This window comes from Anser brachyrhynchus, assembly GCF_964034855.1.
Source record: "Anser brachyrhynchus genome assembly, chromosome: 2".
NCBI lineage: Eukaryota > Metazoa > Chordata > Aves > Anseriformes > Anatidae > Anser > Anser brachyrhynchus.
This window is the reverse complement of record NC_137695.1, coordinates 153,371,699-153,392,171: the sequence shown is the minus strand read 5'-3', so window position 1 is coordinate 153,392,171 and position 20,473 is coordinate 153,371,699. Positions and strand designations below refer to the sequence as shown.

Genomic DNA, 20,473 nt, shown 5'->3' with positions numbered 1-20,473 from the left:
ACCCCTCCCTATTCTGAAGCTTTTTAATTTTCTCCAGAATGCCAAACCATGGTCCCACTCCTACCTGCGGCTTATGATAAGGCAAGAAAAATGGAAGAAGTCAGATATGACACAGATATGAGCAAATTCAATCCTTATCAACTGAGGGACTTCTCAGAGTTTCAAAGTTCATCCTTTTCTGGCTGATGGTACTATAATGTATAGGCATTTGTGTGTTGGCAAGAAATAGAGTCCAAGAACTTTTACTTAATTTTTGAAGTGTTTATTGATATTCCACTTTGCAAATTTCAGTTTCTTTTGACCTAAAATAATATCCATTGTGCCATCTTCAAAAGTTTTCTTGAAAGACTACTTTCTTGAAAGGTCTACTTTATTTGTTCAGAGCGTTAACTAAAGGAAGAAGTTTGTTTATCTGGTGTGACACAGTTGTATGGATGTACAATCACATGGCAAACCCATCCAATAGGACAGTAACGTTCTATCTGCTGTAAGCCACCTTGTCTCCCGCTGGCTGGCTCTCCTGGGAGGTAACTCCTTCACTAGGGGCTTCACTAGAGCTGTTTTCTGCAGATTGTTCTCCATTACTTGCACTTCCTGCAAAGACAATATAATTAAGATTAAAATATATGTAGCATCTTTTATGCAGCAAGCTAGAAGGTATATGCGTTATTAATGGCACTTTAATAAGAGCCTGTTTATACAGCTGTAAATGCTCAAGAAGCTATTTTTCTCAGTTGCAGTCCACTTGCAAAATGCTTTAGGGTAAAGACAGATCAACTAATGGTAATTAATTATCATGCTTCCAGCATGCTTTAAATAACTGCCACTGAAGATAGTTTGCACTACACCTGTGCAAGACTTGTTCTCTTCTTTTTGTTTGATCTGATACTTCCTTACCAGGCAGAAATTTTGGGGAGCATTTTTTTTTTTTGTCTGTCTGGAATGCATAAAGCCCCAAGAACTCATCTCTAATAGACCTCTTCTTCCTTACTCTTTGCGTTCTGTGATTTTAGTCTTCCACCCTATTTCAGAAGTGCCGTTGCCTCTACAAGACCAAACTGTGCCAAGAAAGTGCACTGATGGTGTTTATTTAATGTAACCTAGCCAGAGTGCTCTCAGTGCTGCACAGATGTCCCTCAGACTAAAGGAATCTGTTTTCTAGAGGAGACTTCCAAAAAGAAGGTGTGAATAAAATGAGTAAAAGATGAATGCTAACCACAACATTCCTGATTCGGCCTTGACTGAAGTCTGAACTATGAATACTGTTGCTTTGTTTGGACTCTTGCATGGCTACACATAGTGTCTTAGAGTTAATGGAGAAGTCTTCAGTTTTGTTAACCTTTGATTTTTCTAAATGTACAGGTGGGGTCAAGTCTGGCTAATTTAGACACAGATGTCTACATTTAGGCACATGCATTAGGCAGACAAGATTTCACATCGGAGGCATTAAAGGTATCTCCTTCTCCACAGTGACATCACTGCTTACACAGGCACTTATTTTAGGAGGACTCGTTCTACTTAGATACTAGTTAGATGAGTAAGGGATATGGATTGGATCCCAGCTAACCTGTTTGGGATGCAGTGAAAGGCCCCTTGTAAAGTGACTCACTGTTATGCAGTGCAGTCCACCACACTATGCAAGGGGAATTTTTGCATTCAGACATACTGTCTGAGTATCCATAAACACTCTGGAGTTCCTGTTTTTAACTGAATTTCAAGTTGTTAACACATTCCCTGGAAAAAGACATCCACAGCTTTTTTCCACAATGGCCACTCTTCTTGTTTTTGGTTTTGATCATCCCCATGGAAACCATCGTGATTTAGAATATAAATCATGTCTTTGGATTCACGCTGAAATGCAACCATGGGAACTCCACTTACTAAATCCAAACCTTTTCAAGCACTATCTCTTTCGTAATTCTCCAGGTGAACTGCCCCCCAAATTGCCAAATTTGCAAACTGGTTTCAGACAAAATTTCAACAGATTTATAAAACATCTGCAATGAAACAGATTCAAACTTTTCCCCATAACTTGTAAAGTCACTGCCAGGAAATACAATGAAGAATCATTGCATTTTTGAAATTACTTTTGGTAAATTACCTTCAATTACAACAACATCTATTTCAATTATAAGCCAGGAATAAATGACACATTCCATCATTAAATATTACAGTCTGATCACATAATGAAACACCTACTTAACCTTGAACAATATTTTTACATAATGGAAAGAAAATTACAGGTAACAGTTTAGCTGGATATATATATACAACAGAATCTAGATCTAGCAGTGAATAACCTAAAAACCATGTAACTTCATCTGTACAAGAGATTCTAAATAACAGAGGTTTTATTCCAAATACCTGAATTTAGGAGTTTGGGTGTAGCTCACTTTTCTATTGGACTGATACCTAGGGACTAAGGTATGGTGCTTTTAGCCTTTAGTCATCCCTAATTTGTCATTTTTAAGTCAAGGCATTTCACATGGTAGTAAATAAAGGATCAAGTTTTTGAAACATCAGTTGCAGTTATATTTTATGGCCACCGGCTCATCCAGTTCATCTCCATTTTACTGAAAAATATTACTTTTTTTTTTTTATGCTTATAAATTACAGGCAATATATGAAGCTAGAAATATATTGATTTGAAGGAAGTGTTGAAATGGAAAAAACAGGAATCATCACAGTTGGTTGAGACTGTATCAGAACAGACTCTCTACAGCTTTGCACTTGGATGTGAAACCTGGCTTGTTTTATCAGCAGTGCCTCGTGCTGCCATACTTGTGAACATCATCTATTTGGTGTGAGACCACAAATTGCAGCCTAAAACAACTGGGTCTCAGTGGTCAGACTGGACAGTGTATCATGCAGCCCAAAACACTATCACAGAGATTTATAATTATTGAAGGGCAGGAAACTGCTCATTTTTCCAGTAAATATTTGTTAGATTTGGTCTCATAGTATCTGACTGCCGAGTAGTCCCCCTTCAGGACAGAGTGCCAGGTGCCAGGTGCATCAGCCAAAAATGGTTTGCAGCATTGATGTCTGTAATCTATCATCCAACATAAAGCAAGGGTCCCGTATGATGGCTTGGCAGCACTCCAGGAACAGAAAGTCTGGAGCACTCATGTAAAGACAGAATGCAGTTCCTCCGCTCTGAAGGGAGGTAGAGCAAGCTACCCCTTGTACAGGAAAATGACGCATAGTGATTTAAAATAATTATAATAATAAAAATCTGAAGACCTTATTTCTCCTGACCGAACCGACTTGGACACATTTTACAATCCCATTTGTCCATTCCTGCTGAATGTGATTTATAGGATCAATGCAAGTGATCCCATACTTGCATACTGATGAGCTGACACACCTTTGACATGAATTTCAGCACAACCTCCTCTCAAAAAGAAGTTGAGGGCGTTCAGCAATCAGCATCTGAAGTTCATACAATTCTGCTAGCTGAACTGATGGACATTAGGAGTTGTTTTTTAATAGGGAATTGGGCTTGAAATATTACCCAGATGCCCACATCAGGAGTTTCTTTAAGTCCCCATCTTGTACTGAGGTCTTGAGCTGAAATGGACTTGATGAGATGCCTGTTTAAGTAGAACTCATAGGAGAAGTTTCAGTATTCCAGGGCAAGATAAGATTGAAGATGACCATAGAAGCAAAGTGACAAGCCAACGTTGCTATGAGATGGAATTTAATAGAAGTGAACTGTTGTAGCTGCATTACCATGGTGCTGAGGCCAAGCAAACACTGGCTTGAAGAGCAGGCAGGGCGTATTCACTTCTGCTTGCAGGATAACATGTTGACATGTACTTTCTAAACCTTCTCCTTGATAATATGTAGTACATAAATCTCACACTGTATGTGTTGTTTTCCAAAATTTGACTCATTTTTGTGAGCTCTTTCAGTGTGTTTTTTTTTCTCTCCATCTTTCAATATTTAAGTATTTGGCTTTGGTCACTGATGAGGGCAGGACATTGAGCCAGACAGACCTTTGGACTGACCCATACACAAATGTCTTTGTGTTCTCATGCCAGTTTGGACAGTTTAAAACCTTCTAGATCTCAAAAACAATCTTCCCTGGTAGATATTTTCCCACCTTTGGGGGATTTCCTGTAAGGGCTTGAGAGTAGCCTCTGTCCGTGGTGCTCAGGGACTTCAACTTGGACTAGCATTACACAAGCAGAATGCTGGAAAATTAAGTCCCAAAAGATCTAGAAGCTCTACTCAGGGCATCAGAACAAGATTTCAACCTTGTTTAACGTTGAATAATCAGAGTGAAGGTTTACAACCTAGGAATATCTTGACCAGCAGAAAGCCATTGGAGAGATCAAAATGGCCCCTCTGAATTTGAAAGACACTGAAGGATACCAAGAAACTGATGAAAAGGCCTGCAGTAAAACGTTTAGTTCACTTTTGAAGAAAGACCACAAGTGATGATTTAGGCTGTCCCTTGAAAAAGAACATTTATTCTTTGTGTTTGTTTAGAAAGCACTAATTTGATGGTTCTGAGACATTATAGTTTTATGTCACTTAAACATCATTCTCAGTCCATTTGAGATGATTCAGAGATAGCCTGGGCAGCTCATTGTCTTGGAGAGAACATTTTGTTCACCAAAATGCAACTGCCCTTCCAAATCAGAAAGGATCTGGACTGTGTTCACTGTGAAGATGAGTCCTTAGGACATAAAAACACTTGTAAGCTTGCAGACCTTCAAGAACAGCTCAACAAATCTGAGCCTGCCAAAAAGGGATAGTTTTGTTTGCTTTTCTTGAGGCTATCCAAATTTATTAACAACACACACAGTCATGAAGAGAAGTTTAGTTACCAAAATAAATTGAGAGTTCAGTACAGGGCAGCAGACTGAAATCTCAACTGAGTCCTACTGTTCTGAGAAATAGGAAAAAAATGGAGGAAAAAATCTTACAGCTGCATGGAAATTTATGGATACAGAGGAGAACTACGAGGGGTGTAACCAGCACAACTATAACAAAAAATCCAAAGGAACTTAACTAGTGTGAAGGCAAGACATGCAGAATCCATATTAAGACATATCTAAAGCCTCAGTTACAACTTTGCAGAGTATGGAAGTTATTGTGCTCCCTCTCAGTTATCTAAATCTCATCACTCTTGTGTTACCTGCTTCTAGTGGACAAAAGAGGCCAGTCTTCTAGTTTAGGCAAAGTCTATATTATGACTGCAAATAGGGAGCAAACTATAAGAAGGTATGGCTTCATCATTTTAATCACTGCAGGAAGACTTCTCTAGCTCTAACTCCAGGACAATGAAACTTTATTACAGACTAACTACTGTGAAAGAAATATGTTCAATATTGCATGCTTTCCATGTTAGTATAGTCCCAAACATATACCCTGGACAGTGTAAGATGTTTCATCTATGAAAAGTCTTTTTTCATGCTGACATAACTGTAGTGTTAATGGGAATACAGACAAAAGAAAACACTAAACAAATAATTTATCTTTATTTAATGATGGAAAACATTTTGCTCACCTGTGGATTCTTTCAGTCTTCTGATATAATCAGACCAAAAAGAACAGTCCTCTTTTTTTAATCCTTTAAGAGTTGGCAAGGAAGCGGTGAATTCTTTGTAGTTATCACCATCATCATTTGGCAGAAACATTGGCCAGAGTGGCATCAACCGTGACATTCTTCTCGAGAAACTGTGAGGGTAGTTTGGATTTCTAAGGGAAGGGGAGAAATGACTATTAGAAAACAATGATGTGAACAGTAGAAGGCAGAAGGAGATCAGCTGGGTCAAGGAAATGTGTATCCAGTCTCTGGAAAAACCAACAGGCTTCAAATTCAGCCCTGACTGGTGAATTGTTCACGGTGTCTCATCTGACAGCCTTTTGTTAAGGCTGGTTCACTTCCTAAGGTACACAGAGCCTGTATAGACACAGGATCATCAGCACCCTCAACAGCCCTTGGTCACAGAGCATCCCAAGGTCATCCAAAGAGCATGTGAAGTTGTAGTTCCCACAGTAGCTTTCCAGAGATACTGCTTACTCTCAAGTATGGCCACTACTCAGTAAAGCTGAGGGTTACTCTCAGGGTAGTTGGCAAAGTGGTCACTGTGTCTTCATGTGCTTTCCTCCTTCTTTTGGGAATAAGGGAACTCTCAGCCCAGATACTTCAGAACTGGGGTCCTAGAACTAGGCTCTGGAAACAACATTGAGGCCTTTGTGACCCTCATATATTTAGGCAGAATTTGCATGTGCTCCATGGAAATAAATTTCCTACTACTTCTAGCTACAAAACATACTGCTGATCTTCAGTATCTGCTTGACATCTTGGCCATGACTTTCCAACACTGTTGACCAAAGACTCCTCAGCTGGAGTACAAATTGCCAGAGGAAATGGAGACTACCTGAATAAGGGCAGGAGCTGACCTATATTCTCTCTACTCCTTTCCCCCTCCCCAACAATAGCAACTCTTAAATGTCACATACTTACCCAGAGTTTACAAAATTGGAGATGTACTGCATAATTTGCAAGGAAAGGCGCTTTTCATCCAGAGTAAATCGTTCGTCATACTTTGGGTAGAATGGCAGTCCAAATGCATACTGAACATCAAGCAAGAGCTCCAGACCTGAACTAAAAAAATTTATTTATATAAAGATTATTAAAACCATCATTTATGTATTTGGGGGAGAAACAGAGCTAATTTAATTCAAGGAATAAAGCAAAGTTTTAAATAATTAATAACCATTAATTACAATGTTCTGAGCTGTGGGGCTTCTTCAAATCAGAACATAAAAGAAGAGCAATCAATAACATGGAGAATTTGCTGTAAAGGGTCTTTAACATATGTTATAAGAGGAAATTTTGGACAGCAGGGCACCTTTGCTGAATTAACTAGGCATGTAAGAGAAAGTGATAGAGCAAAACAGTCACTTAGTTATTCAGATTTTGGTTGTACTTGGTTATACAGATTTTCACTAAAATTAAATTCAAAAAGCAGAAGTAAATGGTGACATGGAATCTGGCAGCCATGATGGAAGGTTAATTATGGTTTATTTCACAAACTTGGAATAAAATCTTGGCCCTTCTTAATGGCAATTGGAGTTTTTCCATTGATTTCATTGGGGCCAGGATTCTGCCCCAAGTCTTTGGATAAGGAAAGATGTAATAGGAGATGTTTATGAAGATTTCTCTTAGAGGTACTTTTAATCTAATTTCTGTGGTGGCTGGGTGGGTGGTTTTGGTTCATGCAGTCTGTTCTTTCCAAGTTTTGTATGGCAGTCAAGTCAAACCCGCTTGAAATAATCGCCTAGTTCAGATTTAAGAAAGAACCATTGTTGTTTACTTCCAGCTAATGATTAACACAAAAAATAAGTAATATTTTAACAATTCAAATACAAGACTGGCCAAGCAAGACAGCAACTTTTGCAGGACGTAGTAGCAAAGGTTACACAACTCAATATACTGGAGTCCTGCAGAAAAAGAGCAGACAACTTCTGTTAATAAAATTAAAACTACATTATGCTCAACATATAGCTTTGCACCACAACTTAGAGCAAGATATTTGTGGTCTGGAGTCCAGTTGTGTTTTCAGTATCATGCAATTAAACAAAGATCCAATTGACTTGGTTAAATGCTGCATGAAGGCAGACAGGGCCAGGGGACCTGGGAGAAGGAACAGATGTCTGTGAGGCAGATACAAACAAATCCCAGATCCACTCAAAAGGATTTCATCTGCAGTGGCTGCAGAGGTTGTTGTTGAAAGGTGGCACAACTGAAACTATTTTATCTTTGGACGTGAAATGCAGCAGCACTGATATGACCCAGATAGTGCCTCTCACAGAACAAGCCTTGTATTTCAAGCCATCGTGGTCAGGTGGACTGGAACCAAGATGACTCCTTCACGTTATGAGTGGTGGGACTACCCTTTCCTCAAAGCCTCTATTTTGAAAAACAAACACACAACCCTCTAAATGAAATACATCTTTGGTAGTATTTTCCTTAGTCTTATCATAATACCTCAGTAATACTTTGCATCTGGAAAGTGAATTATTCACAGATTATTCACCAAAAAAATGCAGAACTGAAACAAGATTAAAGCATATTTTTCTTCCCCAAATGTTTATAGAAGGATTAAGCAAGATCATAGTTTAATAATTTTTCTTTAAAAATAATTTGCTTGGCCCAATATATTACAGCAATATTTAACATCAGCATTGCAGCAAAGGTATTATGTATTTAAAGGAGCTATTATCTTTTCAATAAAAAGTCACTTTTGAATAGAAAGATGACATGAAACTAGTTAAGGTGGATGGAATGAAGGGACAAACCTACCCATTTAGGGAAGTCATATCAAGGGTGACTTTATCTCTAAATCTAAAACAAGTGAGCTGCGAGTGAGGGTGTCCACCCAAATGCATCTGTGTTCTCAGAGTTTCTAGAGGTGTTCTCAGGTGTTTCTAGAGGTGAAATCTTATAAAGTTATGGCACAGATTAAAATTCTGTAAACTCCTTTACTGAGATCTTAATAGGAATAAAATTATTTGTACAACTGTAGTGGGTTTGATACAGAGCACAAAGTGGTACAGAACTCCACAGTTTGATGGGCTGCTTTCAATGTACCTGGTTGGTGGTACCATATCCTGTCCAGTATCAGTAGTAAGAGAATGAGAAAGAAAACAGAAGCCTAAGAGTGGAAAGAGGCACATGTATGCATGCACAGATCAGCAACAGAGTTAAGACAGCTGTGAAAGATCTAAACAGCAGCTAGACGGAAAATATCACGGGAACTTTTCTGATCATCATCTATTAGTACCAGAGGGGAGTGAAAAGTGGCCAGAGTAACCCAAACAAGGATTCTGGGTAGCATGTAGGATTTCTGAGCAGACAGAGAGATCTCAAGGTAGCACCAGCTAGTGACGGTGTTTTTGTTGGAGTGGGAGAAAGAGAAAAGTGACAAATAAGCATGTCTAGCTTAGCTGTGGTACCCTGCTAGCTCTGCATGGAGGCTGTTCTTTCCTGAGCTGCTCCAAACTGCACTCCCAATACTCCAGGGTGCCTAGTAGTTGACTCATCGGCATCAGCTCTAAATGGGGAAATGCAGAGCCCAATGACTGGTAGAGGACAGTTTGGTAAAGGGAAGGACTGCAAAGACAATGATAAAAGGGATTCTTAAAGTGTTTTTAAGGAAGAAAAACTAATATCAACTAAAAAAGTCACTTTTCAAGCAACAGATCTCTTTAATAAGAACAGTGAATGTAATTACATGTAAGGATTTAGTCTTGGCTTTGGTGACTTCATGGAACTAGTACTTAATGCAAAGGTATTGCTTCAAATCTTCTGTGTATATATATATGTAAAGGGATGTCATAATTTTTAGAAACAGATTCACAGTTCTGATGTGCCCCAATGGCACACTGGTAAGATAAACCATGGAGAAGCTGAGAGCCAGACCCTGCCATTTTGTTCACACTAAAGTGAGTTCCCTTTGAAGGAGAATTATTACTTCACTTCAGGATTCACTTCTGCAGGTCATTTATCCAGTACACAGCAAACAGGTGGCAAAATCCAAAACTGTGAAATCCATAGACAACAATTTAACATCAGACCCTGCTGTTGGGCTCATATAAATTCTCTTTGTATTAATACTAGCAGATTTGCAGATAGAGATAAGTATCCAGAGCTTTTAACGGATACCATCTCAGCAATGTCAGGAGAAGCAGCCTGCCAACACTGCAGTGCATTTTGCCTGGACTGAAATGTTCATTTTGAAGATAAGCAAAAATATTAAAGAATAAATTATATATAACCACACATCTTAGAAAAGGAAATGGTACATGATTTCAGGGTGAAAAAATATATATCAAAGGATAGCTAGATATTTATAGAAATCTAATGAGCCAGTGTAAGGCCTGGTGTGAACTCTGCAGTTCTGGGGATACATTCGGTTCATTGTGTCTCCTCACATTACAAAGTCCTGCCAGACAAATGGGGGAAAGCATGTGAAAAACAGATGAACACTTTTCTTTCTTTCTTTCTTCTTTTCAGGAAAATCAGGGCATATGGAAAAAGCTTAATTCCTAGTGGTACTGAACTGCCAAGTTTATCCCCTTTTGTACCAAAAATGTCCTATAGATACGTGTGACTTGCAAAAGTATCCTGGAGTTTGCTGTGTCTTTTCCACTTGGTTTATTCCCAATACACGCAAAGTTCTACTTTGCACTATGGCTGTGCCAATGGAAGAAAATAAAACTGAGGCAGCAGACAATAAATTTAAGAACTTGAAATCTCACGCTAAATGAGAAAAATACACATAAATCATTGATCTTAATAAAGGAAGGAAGCGTTGTTATCATCTCAGAACTCCTAAACAACACATTACAGAATTTTGCCAGGGAATTACTGTATTAAAAAGCTAGCAATAGGTTTGCTGACACTGGAGTGTTTTTTGTGGTGGGGCAGTATGCTGAATGAATGGATGAATTTACTTAAAAAGTGGATGTGTTTATCTGAACCCCCAGAGCACCAAAGGTATCTCTACATATACAGACTCTGGATTTATCTGCTAGATTACATTTTCTGGAAAGATCCCATTCCATTGCAGCACATGCAGTTCCAAAAAGAGATTTGTACTTTTTTGAGTCTGAGCTGAATTTTGCTTAACGTAAAGCTGATTTCTGATTCTTCTGAGTTTGGTGCTTTGTACATTTACGTCTACCTTCCTAACTAAGATCAGATCCAAGTACTGAAAAATCTGCTGAATGATAAAGGCCACTAAGCCACTCTGTGGGAAGAAAAAACAAGTTGTCTAGACCTCAAAACTTCGGCAGCAGAGACACTGTCTACAGACATGAGAATGGCGTGATGTGTTTGATTTAGTGAGTGTTTTCATAGCTGCAGCAGTCACAATGCAACAGATAAAGCCAGAAGGATGAGAGGCAATTCCAACAAGAACAGTGAAACAATTTTTAGGAGATGAGAGGGAGGACAGCTTTATAGAGAACAGTGACAAGCTGTTGTTGCAGCAAGTGTACTACCTAAGGCCATTGTGTTGCCTGCCCAGCCATGGAAGCAACGGGCATCACATCTGTGCTTGTTACCACCTCTCTGGTGCCTCACCTGCCCTCTGTGGTTAGGTGAATTCCTTTGAAGCCTGAGACCTGATCTGTGCTTTTCTGTCTGCCTCCACAGCACCCTGTTCAATAGTGGTCCTCCATACTACGAGGTGTTGCTACTCATGGACTAATAGAGACAGTCACGGGGAGAGCCTCAAGTGGACAACACGTGGAGGGCAGATTAAAGGACTGCAGAGTAATCTGCACGGGTTATGTTTATTATGAAAGCAGAAGAGATCTCCTTCGATTAAAGTGATATTAAGAGCAGCCAGAACTAGTTCAGCATATCAGCACATAGAAAATGAAAATACTTCACATAGTTAATGGATTTATACACTTTTTTTTTTTTTTTTTGTCAGTCAGGAGTTCTCATCTTCAGAATTACAGATTCATATAAAGTGTGACTGCAATCCAGCCAGTTATGTTCACCTTGGCATGGAGCAGTCTTTTAACAGCTCACAATAACATACATAAGAGTGCATAGTCAGGAGGTGAAGACAGCCCTAACCAAAATGACTCAAAATAGACAGCAGCTCATTAACGTTGGAGGAATCTGACCAGTGCACAACAGTTTAAGAGTTTTGTTAAAGCTTTCGTGTCAATCATGATGGTAATATTAATAAGATAGAGCCTCTTTAAGTCTCAGTTTAGACCCCTCCATTGATAATAATGATGCTTTGCCATCCTATGCAGCTGATGATCTGGTCTCCTCAGTGAGCAGAGCACTGAATTTTATCCATCATCATATTTAAGACAGCACATCTGGCACCACAGTGTGACTTGGAAACTATGCTGGCCCAGAAAACAGTGCTACTTCATATATCAGTAACATGCAAAAATCACCCAGAAACCTCTTCAAGGGTTAACAAGGCAAATCTTTGTACAGTTCATAATATTATCTCTCAAAACATACTTTCTTCTATCGCATATTTCTTTACTGTAACTAAAACTGTACTCCAGCCCTTCCCACTAATCCTAGGCAATGCTGAGCACTCACATTCCTCCTGCATTGTTTACAGTAAGTGTTTACTCCAAGGCCTAAGTGTTCTCAGAAAGAGAGTGACAAAATGGCATCTGGTCTACATATATTTTTGCCACAGATCATTAATGCAGGAGCTGGCGATGCATTTCACTTCATTCAAACAGGAACTGAAGAGTAAAGCAGACACTGTGCCACGCCAAGCTTGGGAGAATGCTACCACGTGGAAGAGGATAGCTTGCTGTCTGCAAGATCAATTTATCTATACGACAACTGTCAGTTTATGGTTTTATGTGATTTTCCACATATGCCATAGACATCGGTCTAGAGTGGGATGTTTAGTCCTGCCCTTGCATCTGTGCATGTCTGAGTGTGTGTGTACATTTTAGAAACATCCAGTTGTCACACAGGCTTTTGCTAATTGATTTGTACTCCTAAAAGTTCCTCTGTGTTTAATAACTTTTTGTCTACTTTGTATCACTGCCGTTGGGTCTGTCTTTACTGGCTGACTTCTCCCTCCCTTTTGTTTATCTTGCTGTGAATTATTAAGGGACTGCTCCATGTGAAACAAGAGGAAATACCAGTACTTTTTCATCTCTGCATTTTAACCCTGTCTTCTGTTACACATTTAGGGTGACACACATAAAGAAGGAGAGAGGTGACAGAGTAGAAATGAGTCACTGTACTGTGCAGTAGCCTAATTAGAAAATGGCCATTTCCACAGTCAGGATATTTTATCTAACAATAAATAGTCTTCCATTGCTGTAATTACATTATTTTAGTGTAACCACTCCAAAACCCCTGTGAGGTGGTTAGTAGTAGTAGTCATTATAGATATAATAGATATTATTAACATTATCATCTTTATGATATAAGCAACACACACAAAGAAGAAAAGGCCCATATCCTGTGTAAACTGAGATCTTTGAAAGAAGTTAGGCTCCTAAGACGTCAAAAGTGTTATTTTATCTCTTATGTTGTCCCATGGACATAATGCTGTAGATGCTTATATTTATACAAACAGAGGTTATGGCAAACCTAGATGTGATTCAATATCAAACAGGTTGAGAAATTATTTTTCTACCAAATGCCTATGAGTGATCAGAATATCTAGTGAGGTGTTCCTCCAGCCACATTCACCAGTATTTGTGCCCACAAAATACCCCATACATGCCTACTATGTGCAAAACGTACTATTGGTTATTGCATTCATTGACACAAAGAAATGGCTGTAATTGTGTTCTTTTACTCAGAAATGTAATAGCTGAGTGTTTGCAGGGTCTCTGATTCAATTTTCACCTCTGCTGAGAGGTTCAAACCCACACATTGTACCTTCTAGCCTAAGCTGATGTCACTCTGCAGAGTATCTGTTCCTCATCCTAAGGAGAGTCATAATTTTCAAGGAAGAACTTGATAACTGGCAGCACTAATTACTCTAGTGAATATGAAGGCCCCTTGGGAGTTGGTGACATGGTTGACAGATCTTTCTCTAAGATACCCATGTACATCATTAAAGGCTGTGGACGTGGTCTACAAAGGCTGTGGACGTGGTCTACCTTGACCTAAGTAAGGCTTTTGACACCGTTCCCCACAACATTCTCCTCAAGAAACTGGCTGCTCGTGGCTTGGACTGGCGTACGCTTCGCTGGGTTAGAAACTGGCTGGATGGCCGGGCCCAGAGAGTTGTGGTGAATGGAGTCAAATCTGGTTGGAGGCCGGTCACTAGTGGAGTCCCCCAGGGCTCGGTACTGGGGCCGGTCCTCTTTAATATCTTTATCGATGATCTGGATGAGGGCGTCCAGTGCACCCTCAGTAAGTTTGCAGATGACACCAAGCTAAGTACGTGTGTCGATCTGCTCGAGGGCAGGAAGGCTCTGCAGGAGGATCTGGATAGGCTGGAGCGATGGGCTGAGGTCAACTGCATGAAGTTCAACAAGGCCAAGTGCCGGGTCCTGCACCTGGGCTGCAACAACCCCAAGCAGAGCTACAGGCTGGGAGATGAGTGGCTGGAAAGCTGCCTGGCCGAGAAGGACCTGGGAGTATTGGTGGATAGTCGGCTGAATATGAGCCAGCAGTGTGCTCAGGTGGCCAAGAAGGCCAACGGCATCCTGGCCTGTATAAGAAGCAGTGTGGCCAGCAGGTCGAGGGAAGTGATTGTGCCCCTGTACTCGGCTCTGGTGAGGCCGCACCTCGAGTACTGTGTTCAGTTTTGGGCCCCTCGCTACAGGAAGGACATGGACGTGCTCGAGCGAGTCCAGAGAAGGGCGACCAAGCTGGTGAGGGGTCTGGAGAACAAGTCTTACGAGGAGCGGCTGAGGGAGCTGGGCTTGTTCAGCCTGGAGAAGAGGAGGCTCAGGGGCGACCTCATCGCTCTCCACAGTTACCTGAAAGGAGGCTGTAGAGAGGTGGGGGTTGGTCTGTTCTCCCACGTGCCTGGTGACAGGACGAGGGGGAATGGGCTAAAGTTGCGACAGGGGAGTTTTAGGTTGGATGTTAGGAAGTACTTCTTTACCGAAAGGGTTATTAAGCATTGGAACAGGCTGCCCAGGGAGGTGGTGGAGTCACCATCCCTGGAGGTCTTTAAAAGACGTTTAGATGTAGAGCTTAGGGATATGGTTTAGTGGAGTACTTAGTGTTAGGTCGGAGGTTGGACTCGATGATCTTGAGGTCTCTTCCAACCTAGAGAAATCTGTGAATCTGTGAATCATTGGTTTTAATCCCGTAGGGCACATCACCAATAATGTTGCCAAGCAGTTCATTTTTTTTGGTTTCAGATTACTAGCGGTTTCTTGCAAATTTTAGCCACTGTCCCATGTGAAGCTGCTGGCCCCCACAGTGCTGCTGCACCGGCTTGCAGGGAGGCTGCTGGGCAGCTTGCAATGCACGTATGCTGTATGGAGGGGGGAATGCCGTAGGGAGATTGAGGAAGGGAGGTCAAATGGCAGAAATGGGATGTAGAATAAGAAAGGATTCATTTAGGAATGAACAACAATAATGTTTAAACAAGAAACTTGGAGTATATTCAGCAACAGACCTAGTGGGAGGTTTTCAGGAAAGTTGTGAAAAAGGCCCTATGGAAAACTAGGGCGTCACTTCATAAATAGTGGCTGTAGGTATATGAACAAGGTGAATTCTGCAATTTGTTTTTAAATGCTTGGATTTGCAACCTAAACTACATTATTTCAGCAATATTAAGCAATATTAAGCAATATTAAGCATTTTGGTCCATTTCTTCTTGCAAGTGGCCTAGCCTACAGCATCTTAACTTCTGCCTGGTGTTCCCACAACACATTTCAGACAGTGTACTGGCTTTATTGTTTGTTTGTTTGTTTGTTTGTTTGTTTGTTTTTAAAGAGGGTTATGTGAAAAAGTAAACCAGCAAGTTCCGTACCAAAATGTAAATTAGCTTGGAAGACCACTGACAACATAAATTTTACTGAAATGCGTAGCTAAGTTCTATGTAAACTATTACTGTCCTGGAGAGTGTGAGGAGAGGTAAATAACAGGAACATAAGAAATATTTTTAATAGGACGAGATAGAAGAGGAAATTCTCATTAATTCAAAATCACTGCCTCAAAACCAGTGACTCTACATTGTAAAAGGACTATTTCATCTACATTCAAATAAGATGTTATCACAGATGACTCGGTCACTATCATTCTCCAAAGCAAGAGAAAACTTGCTAGCTTTTTTTGTGAATACTTCTTTCTGTGTGGTTAGATGTTTGGCATACCATGGCTCGGCTCTTTTTGGAGCCTTGTAAAAGTCACTTATCTCAGCCTCTCGGTAGCCAAACAGAGCACTGTGAACATTCCCACTGGAGCTGCCAGCGAAATAATGGCTCCCAGAGGACTGAGTTCTTCTCCACTAAAAAGAAAGCCAGCCTGTGTTACCACAGCATAATAGCCTTCATCTGTAACCTAGATCTTGGCTGGCTTCTTTCAAATGCTTTTTCACTACACTATCAGGAAAGGAAAGAAATGCACAGTATACAGGCAACTTCTCAGTATCAAACGGTGCCAACAGGAGCACGCTGACCCCCACCTCCCCAAGGTCTTCCAAACAATCTTGGCCCCTCATCTCTCCAGAGAACGTCTCAGAAGACAGAAAGGGTCTCAAAAATAATCTTTTTTGGACAGAGAAATGGGGAAATACAGGGTGCAGAGGGCAAATACTGCTCCTTTGTAAGGAAACGGCAGATCCCCTGTGCCAAGCATCCCTGTGGGCTTTTTGCTGCCCTGATGTGTGGCTCTGGGGGACAGGAGGGGCTGCTGTCACTGCAGCTTCTGCACACTCAGGCTGTGAAAGGAAGGGACCAGGAGCTACTGTGTTGTGTCACATAGCAGCACAAAGTGCTAACCACTGCCCACAGACCTTGATGTCTCATCCGGACTTCTAGGAGGAGCTGGGTTTAAATAAAGCAGGAAAAGACCACCTTAATAGTCTCTGCCTACTAGCTTGTTTTAAGCCCAACAGAACAACTCATTTACACCTCTCGCTAGCATTTAAACCTTTCCATCTAAATCATGATACAACTTCTGAAAATTTTCCAAGCAAGCTGCTTGAAATGTGAAGGATGACATAGAGCATCAGTCTGCAAATGCTCATGTTCAAAAATATTTTTCCTCCCACGAGACAGTCTGCCAGCTGATCAGAAGTCATGATGCTAGAGTGGGAAGGAATAAAACCCAGACCCTGACCACAACGAAGACCAGTCAGTGCATCTGTGATGCAACTGCATTGACCTCAAAAGGGGGCAGTGTTAAATTAATGTTCAGTCCTTAGAAAATTTTACCCCACTTACCTTGAAAACTGTGAACTCCATGTGACTTAGACAACATTCTGGTTTGTTGTGGAGGATTTATCACATACAGAGAAGAAATCTAAAATGCTAACTAAAACAGGCAAAGGTATGTAAGTTGGAAAAGCGAAACCTAACTTAGACATCTTACTTGAAGTGCATCAGTTGAGAAAAGCTTTCCTATACAGTCAACAAAGAGGAATAATCTACCAGAGCCCGACACTTCCTTTGCAAATATAAATTGTTCATTTGAGGTATATGTATTTACCCATTTACTCCACAAGGTGCCGAAACAAGCAGCCATGTTTCTGCAAACTATAAATCTGAGAAAACCAATGAAACATATCTCCTTACCTGCTCTGTGAGTAGCTTTCAGGTACGTGGTACATGAAGACATTTCCTCTGGAGTTAGCAGCCCAATGATTTGCCATGTTTATGATGGGACACGTGATAAACTGGTCACTGATAAAAGAGGAGGAGTAGGGAACAGACAGTCACATAACAGAAAAAGAAGACTCAAAAATAAAAATAAAAACACAACTATCAGGCATCTCTCTGTACTGACAGCTTTCTTTAAATCTTCCAGAACAGCTTATATCTCTGTCTTCAAGTGAGCTGAAACAAACCACATGCACTCTATGAGCCCTGTACAGTTTAGAATTCAGTACAGTTTATCCATGCTTGCAGTTTTATGGAGTGTTGAACAACGATAATACTAAATACATAGATTCTGTCGTGAAAGGAGCGTCTGGCCAAAAGCAATCTCTTTTCAGTCTAGTTTATGGCTTGTAATAGTAGAAAATTCCTTCCTCTGGCACTTGTAGGTTGCGACCATATCCAGTAAAAAAGACTTAAATATTTCTGGGTTAAGGATCAGTGATAACACTTCAGCAATTAGTTCTGTGTGATTTTTTGCAAAGTTTCCAGAGCTGGCAGAGGGAGGTAAGAGACCACTTTTGGAGATGTCCTGCAGGGCTTCTGGCAGGGCTCAGCAATACGGAATAGCTGCTGCAGCTGCATGTCTGGGAGAGAAAGGTTAAACAAGAAGAGTGCAAGGAAATTGTTAAATGATCGGTTCATCACTATGCGTTGCAATACAAAGGTGTGAGTGAAGCAAATACATCCAAAACTTCCTAGCTGCCATTGAGTCAAAAAGAAGGGCTGGGTGTCTGGAAGGTGTGGGGAGCAGTAGCTGGAAAGAGCACAGGAGATTCAAGAGGGGCAGGAAGACAGCAAGACACATTACTGCACGATATCTCATCATGACTCCTCAGGGCAACATCCTACATACAAAAATGTATCACCACTTCTCATTTTAAATGCACATCAGGACCCTCTTTGGATGTGTATATATCCATAACTACATGAGCACACAAACGTATCTGCTGCAGAAGTGGGAGGTTTCATTTCTCAGTTGAGTGACTCTGAAACACTAGCTGCTCCTTCAGACTTGGTGGGTAAAAAAAGAATGACTGGTGGCAAGAAGCACCAGAGAGGCATAAAAACATGTTGCTATATTTAACTAATACGATTCTGAAAGCCACTGTTTGGGTAGCTATCTTGGTTCAGCAGAGTTTATTTTAAGCCCATCTCTGAGACCACAAGCTATGGGCCGACTGACCACAATGTTCTTTGACGGTTATGGTTGACAACACCCATACGAAATGAAAATTACCATTCTTCGCATACCTAGCAGCATGAGGTTTTACAGGAGCAGATGGCCTTCGAATACTTGGGAATCTATGGAGAGCATTAGTTCTCAAGAAATGCTTTGAGATACGTTCACTATTTTAAACTGTTTCTCATTTGGTGTTATGAAGGGAAAAAAAAAAAATGGTCAGCTATTCTGGGCAAATTAAAAAAAAAAAAGCACAAAAATGAAATGTCTGTTTCTTATAGGCATGGGATACCAGAGTTTAAAAAAAAAAAAAGGAAAAAGGAAAAAGGAAAAAGAAAGTGAAACTAATTTTATACCTGGGAAAAATATCAGAGAAATGTAGCTAAAAGTGGAAATGTTTTTAAACCATAAAATATGCATAATGTATGTAATTTATAACAACCACTTATGTTGCTTTCTTCTTAAACTTGTTAAACTTGCTAAAACCTGAGCAACTAATAACTTCTCAACATAGAACTTTTCTGAGATTAAATATCTATGCTGGTGGTAAGTTTTTTGTTAAAAAAAGAAACAAAACTATTTTCTCTATTCTGTACATGATACTGATGTAGGTGATTGTAATTCTGTAACTGCTGTCTCCCATTCTGCTGTAGCTGGAGTTATTTCCAAATCGTTTAAAGAAAAAAAAAAAAGGAGGTTATCTTCAGATGTCGTGGTTTCACTTCTGGTCCTTGTGCTTGTTCGGGGTGATTCTTTAAGCCAATCACTTCTTTTCCTAGCAAAGCCTTTTCCTTCATGTTGTAAATAAGCAGGTAATTAGGTAATTCCTACATCCATGAGGCTGCTGTGGGGTGCTTACAGGCTGAGAGCCAGAAGAGCTCTTTGTATAGCACATCCCTGCTGCAAACAAGTGGTGTGCTACCTGCTGTAGCTTTGCAAAGGTCATCACTTGTACCACACTGAGCCCTGGGATGAACACGGATGACCAAATGTGACAGCCCTGGGTTGTAACAGCTCCTTATAGAGGTAAGCTCTGGATGGGAAGATCACACTGCAGAGACTGGTGTCCTGTCCCTGGGCGGACGTGGCACAGGGCAGGACTTGAGAAATGGCACACAGCTCAACCCACAGCCTCCTGGGCTTGTTTACTCTCTGACCACAGTCCACCAGCATACCTGGACCACCCAGAAGCCTTTCCCAAACAGATTTAGTCACTGCTGTCTTAGATCAGATGTTTCCAAATGACTCTTGGCTCCTGTTCATCTTCCACTCCCTGAGGCTCCCCTGGAGAAACTGCCTGCGATTCTGGTGGAGGACAAAGACCTACTGAAAGGAAAGCCTTGTCTCTGAAGTCTTGTGGAGAGGCCCATGGTGTAGCAGAAGGCTGTAATGCTGAGAGGACAGCTACTAGGAGCTTGTAGTTGTGGTGCCTCAATTGAAAACAGAGGTGAAACAGATTGGGTTCAGATCACCAGATTATAAAATATACCACCTTAGAAATGGAAAGAGTTTTCGTAACTAATCTGCATGCGAAACAGAGAAAGGAATGAGGAAAGTGTTTTCTGTTTTTTTTTTTTTTTTCTGAAGATCTGTTCCAGTTAAACATTCAGCCCCAGAGTTTGCACAGAGGCAGGAAAAAGGGGGTAAGATTTCCTCTCAGTTTGCCTCCTTTCAGAGAAATGATCTGAGACTGCTTGGTAGCTCTCCACCTGCTACCGGGTAAAGCATATCAAAGCCACCATGTGACCCAACCTATTCTTCTGCTATGGGTAAAATGGAGATTAGCAATGCACAGAATTGTGCTGAGAGACAATTTTCTGAACATTCACAAAGTGCTTTATGTTGGAGACTCACCTGTAGAAAGCCTAACATTGTGAAGAAATGTATTTTCCAGGTTTCATAATATAAGGCTTCACACAATTGTTGAAATCAAAGTTTTCAAACTTGACCACCAAAAAAAAAACCTAGCAC

The 20,473-nt window shown here is 40.6% G+C and overlaps 1 protein-coding gene across 2 annotated transcripts in view; it reads right to left on the bottom strand.

The window, feature by feature from the left end:
* Window positions 1-225: 225 nt before the first annotated feature.
* TG (thyroglobulin) overlaps window positions 226-20,473 on the bottom strand; it is a 167,409-nt gene continuing 147,161 nt past the window's right edge. For both annotated transcript variants that reach the window (XM_080582061.1, XM_080582060.1), the window contains 4 exons: window positions 17,239-17,346; window positions 6,482-6,622; window positions 5,519-5,709; window positions 226-594 (listed from right to left, as the gene is read on the bottom strand). In XM_080582061.1, the coding sequence (XP_080438187.1) occupies window positions 479-594; window positions 5,519-5,709; window positions 6,482-6,622; window positions 17,239-17,346 (556 nt within the window). In that variant the 3' untranslated portion in view covers window positions 226-478. The remainder of the gene's footprint in view (window positions 595-5,518; window positions 5,710-6,481; window positions 6,623-17,238; window positions 17,347-20,473) is intronic.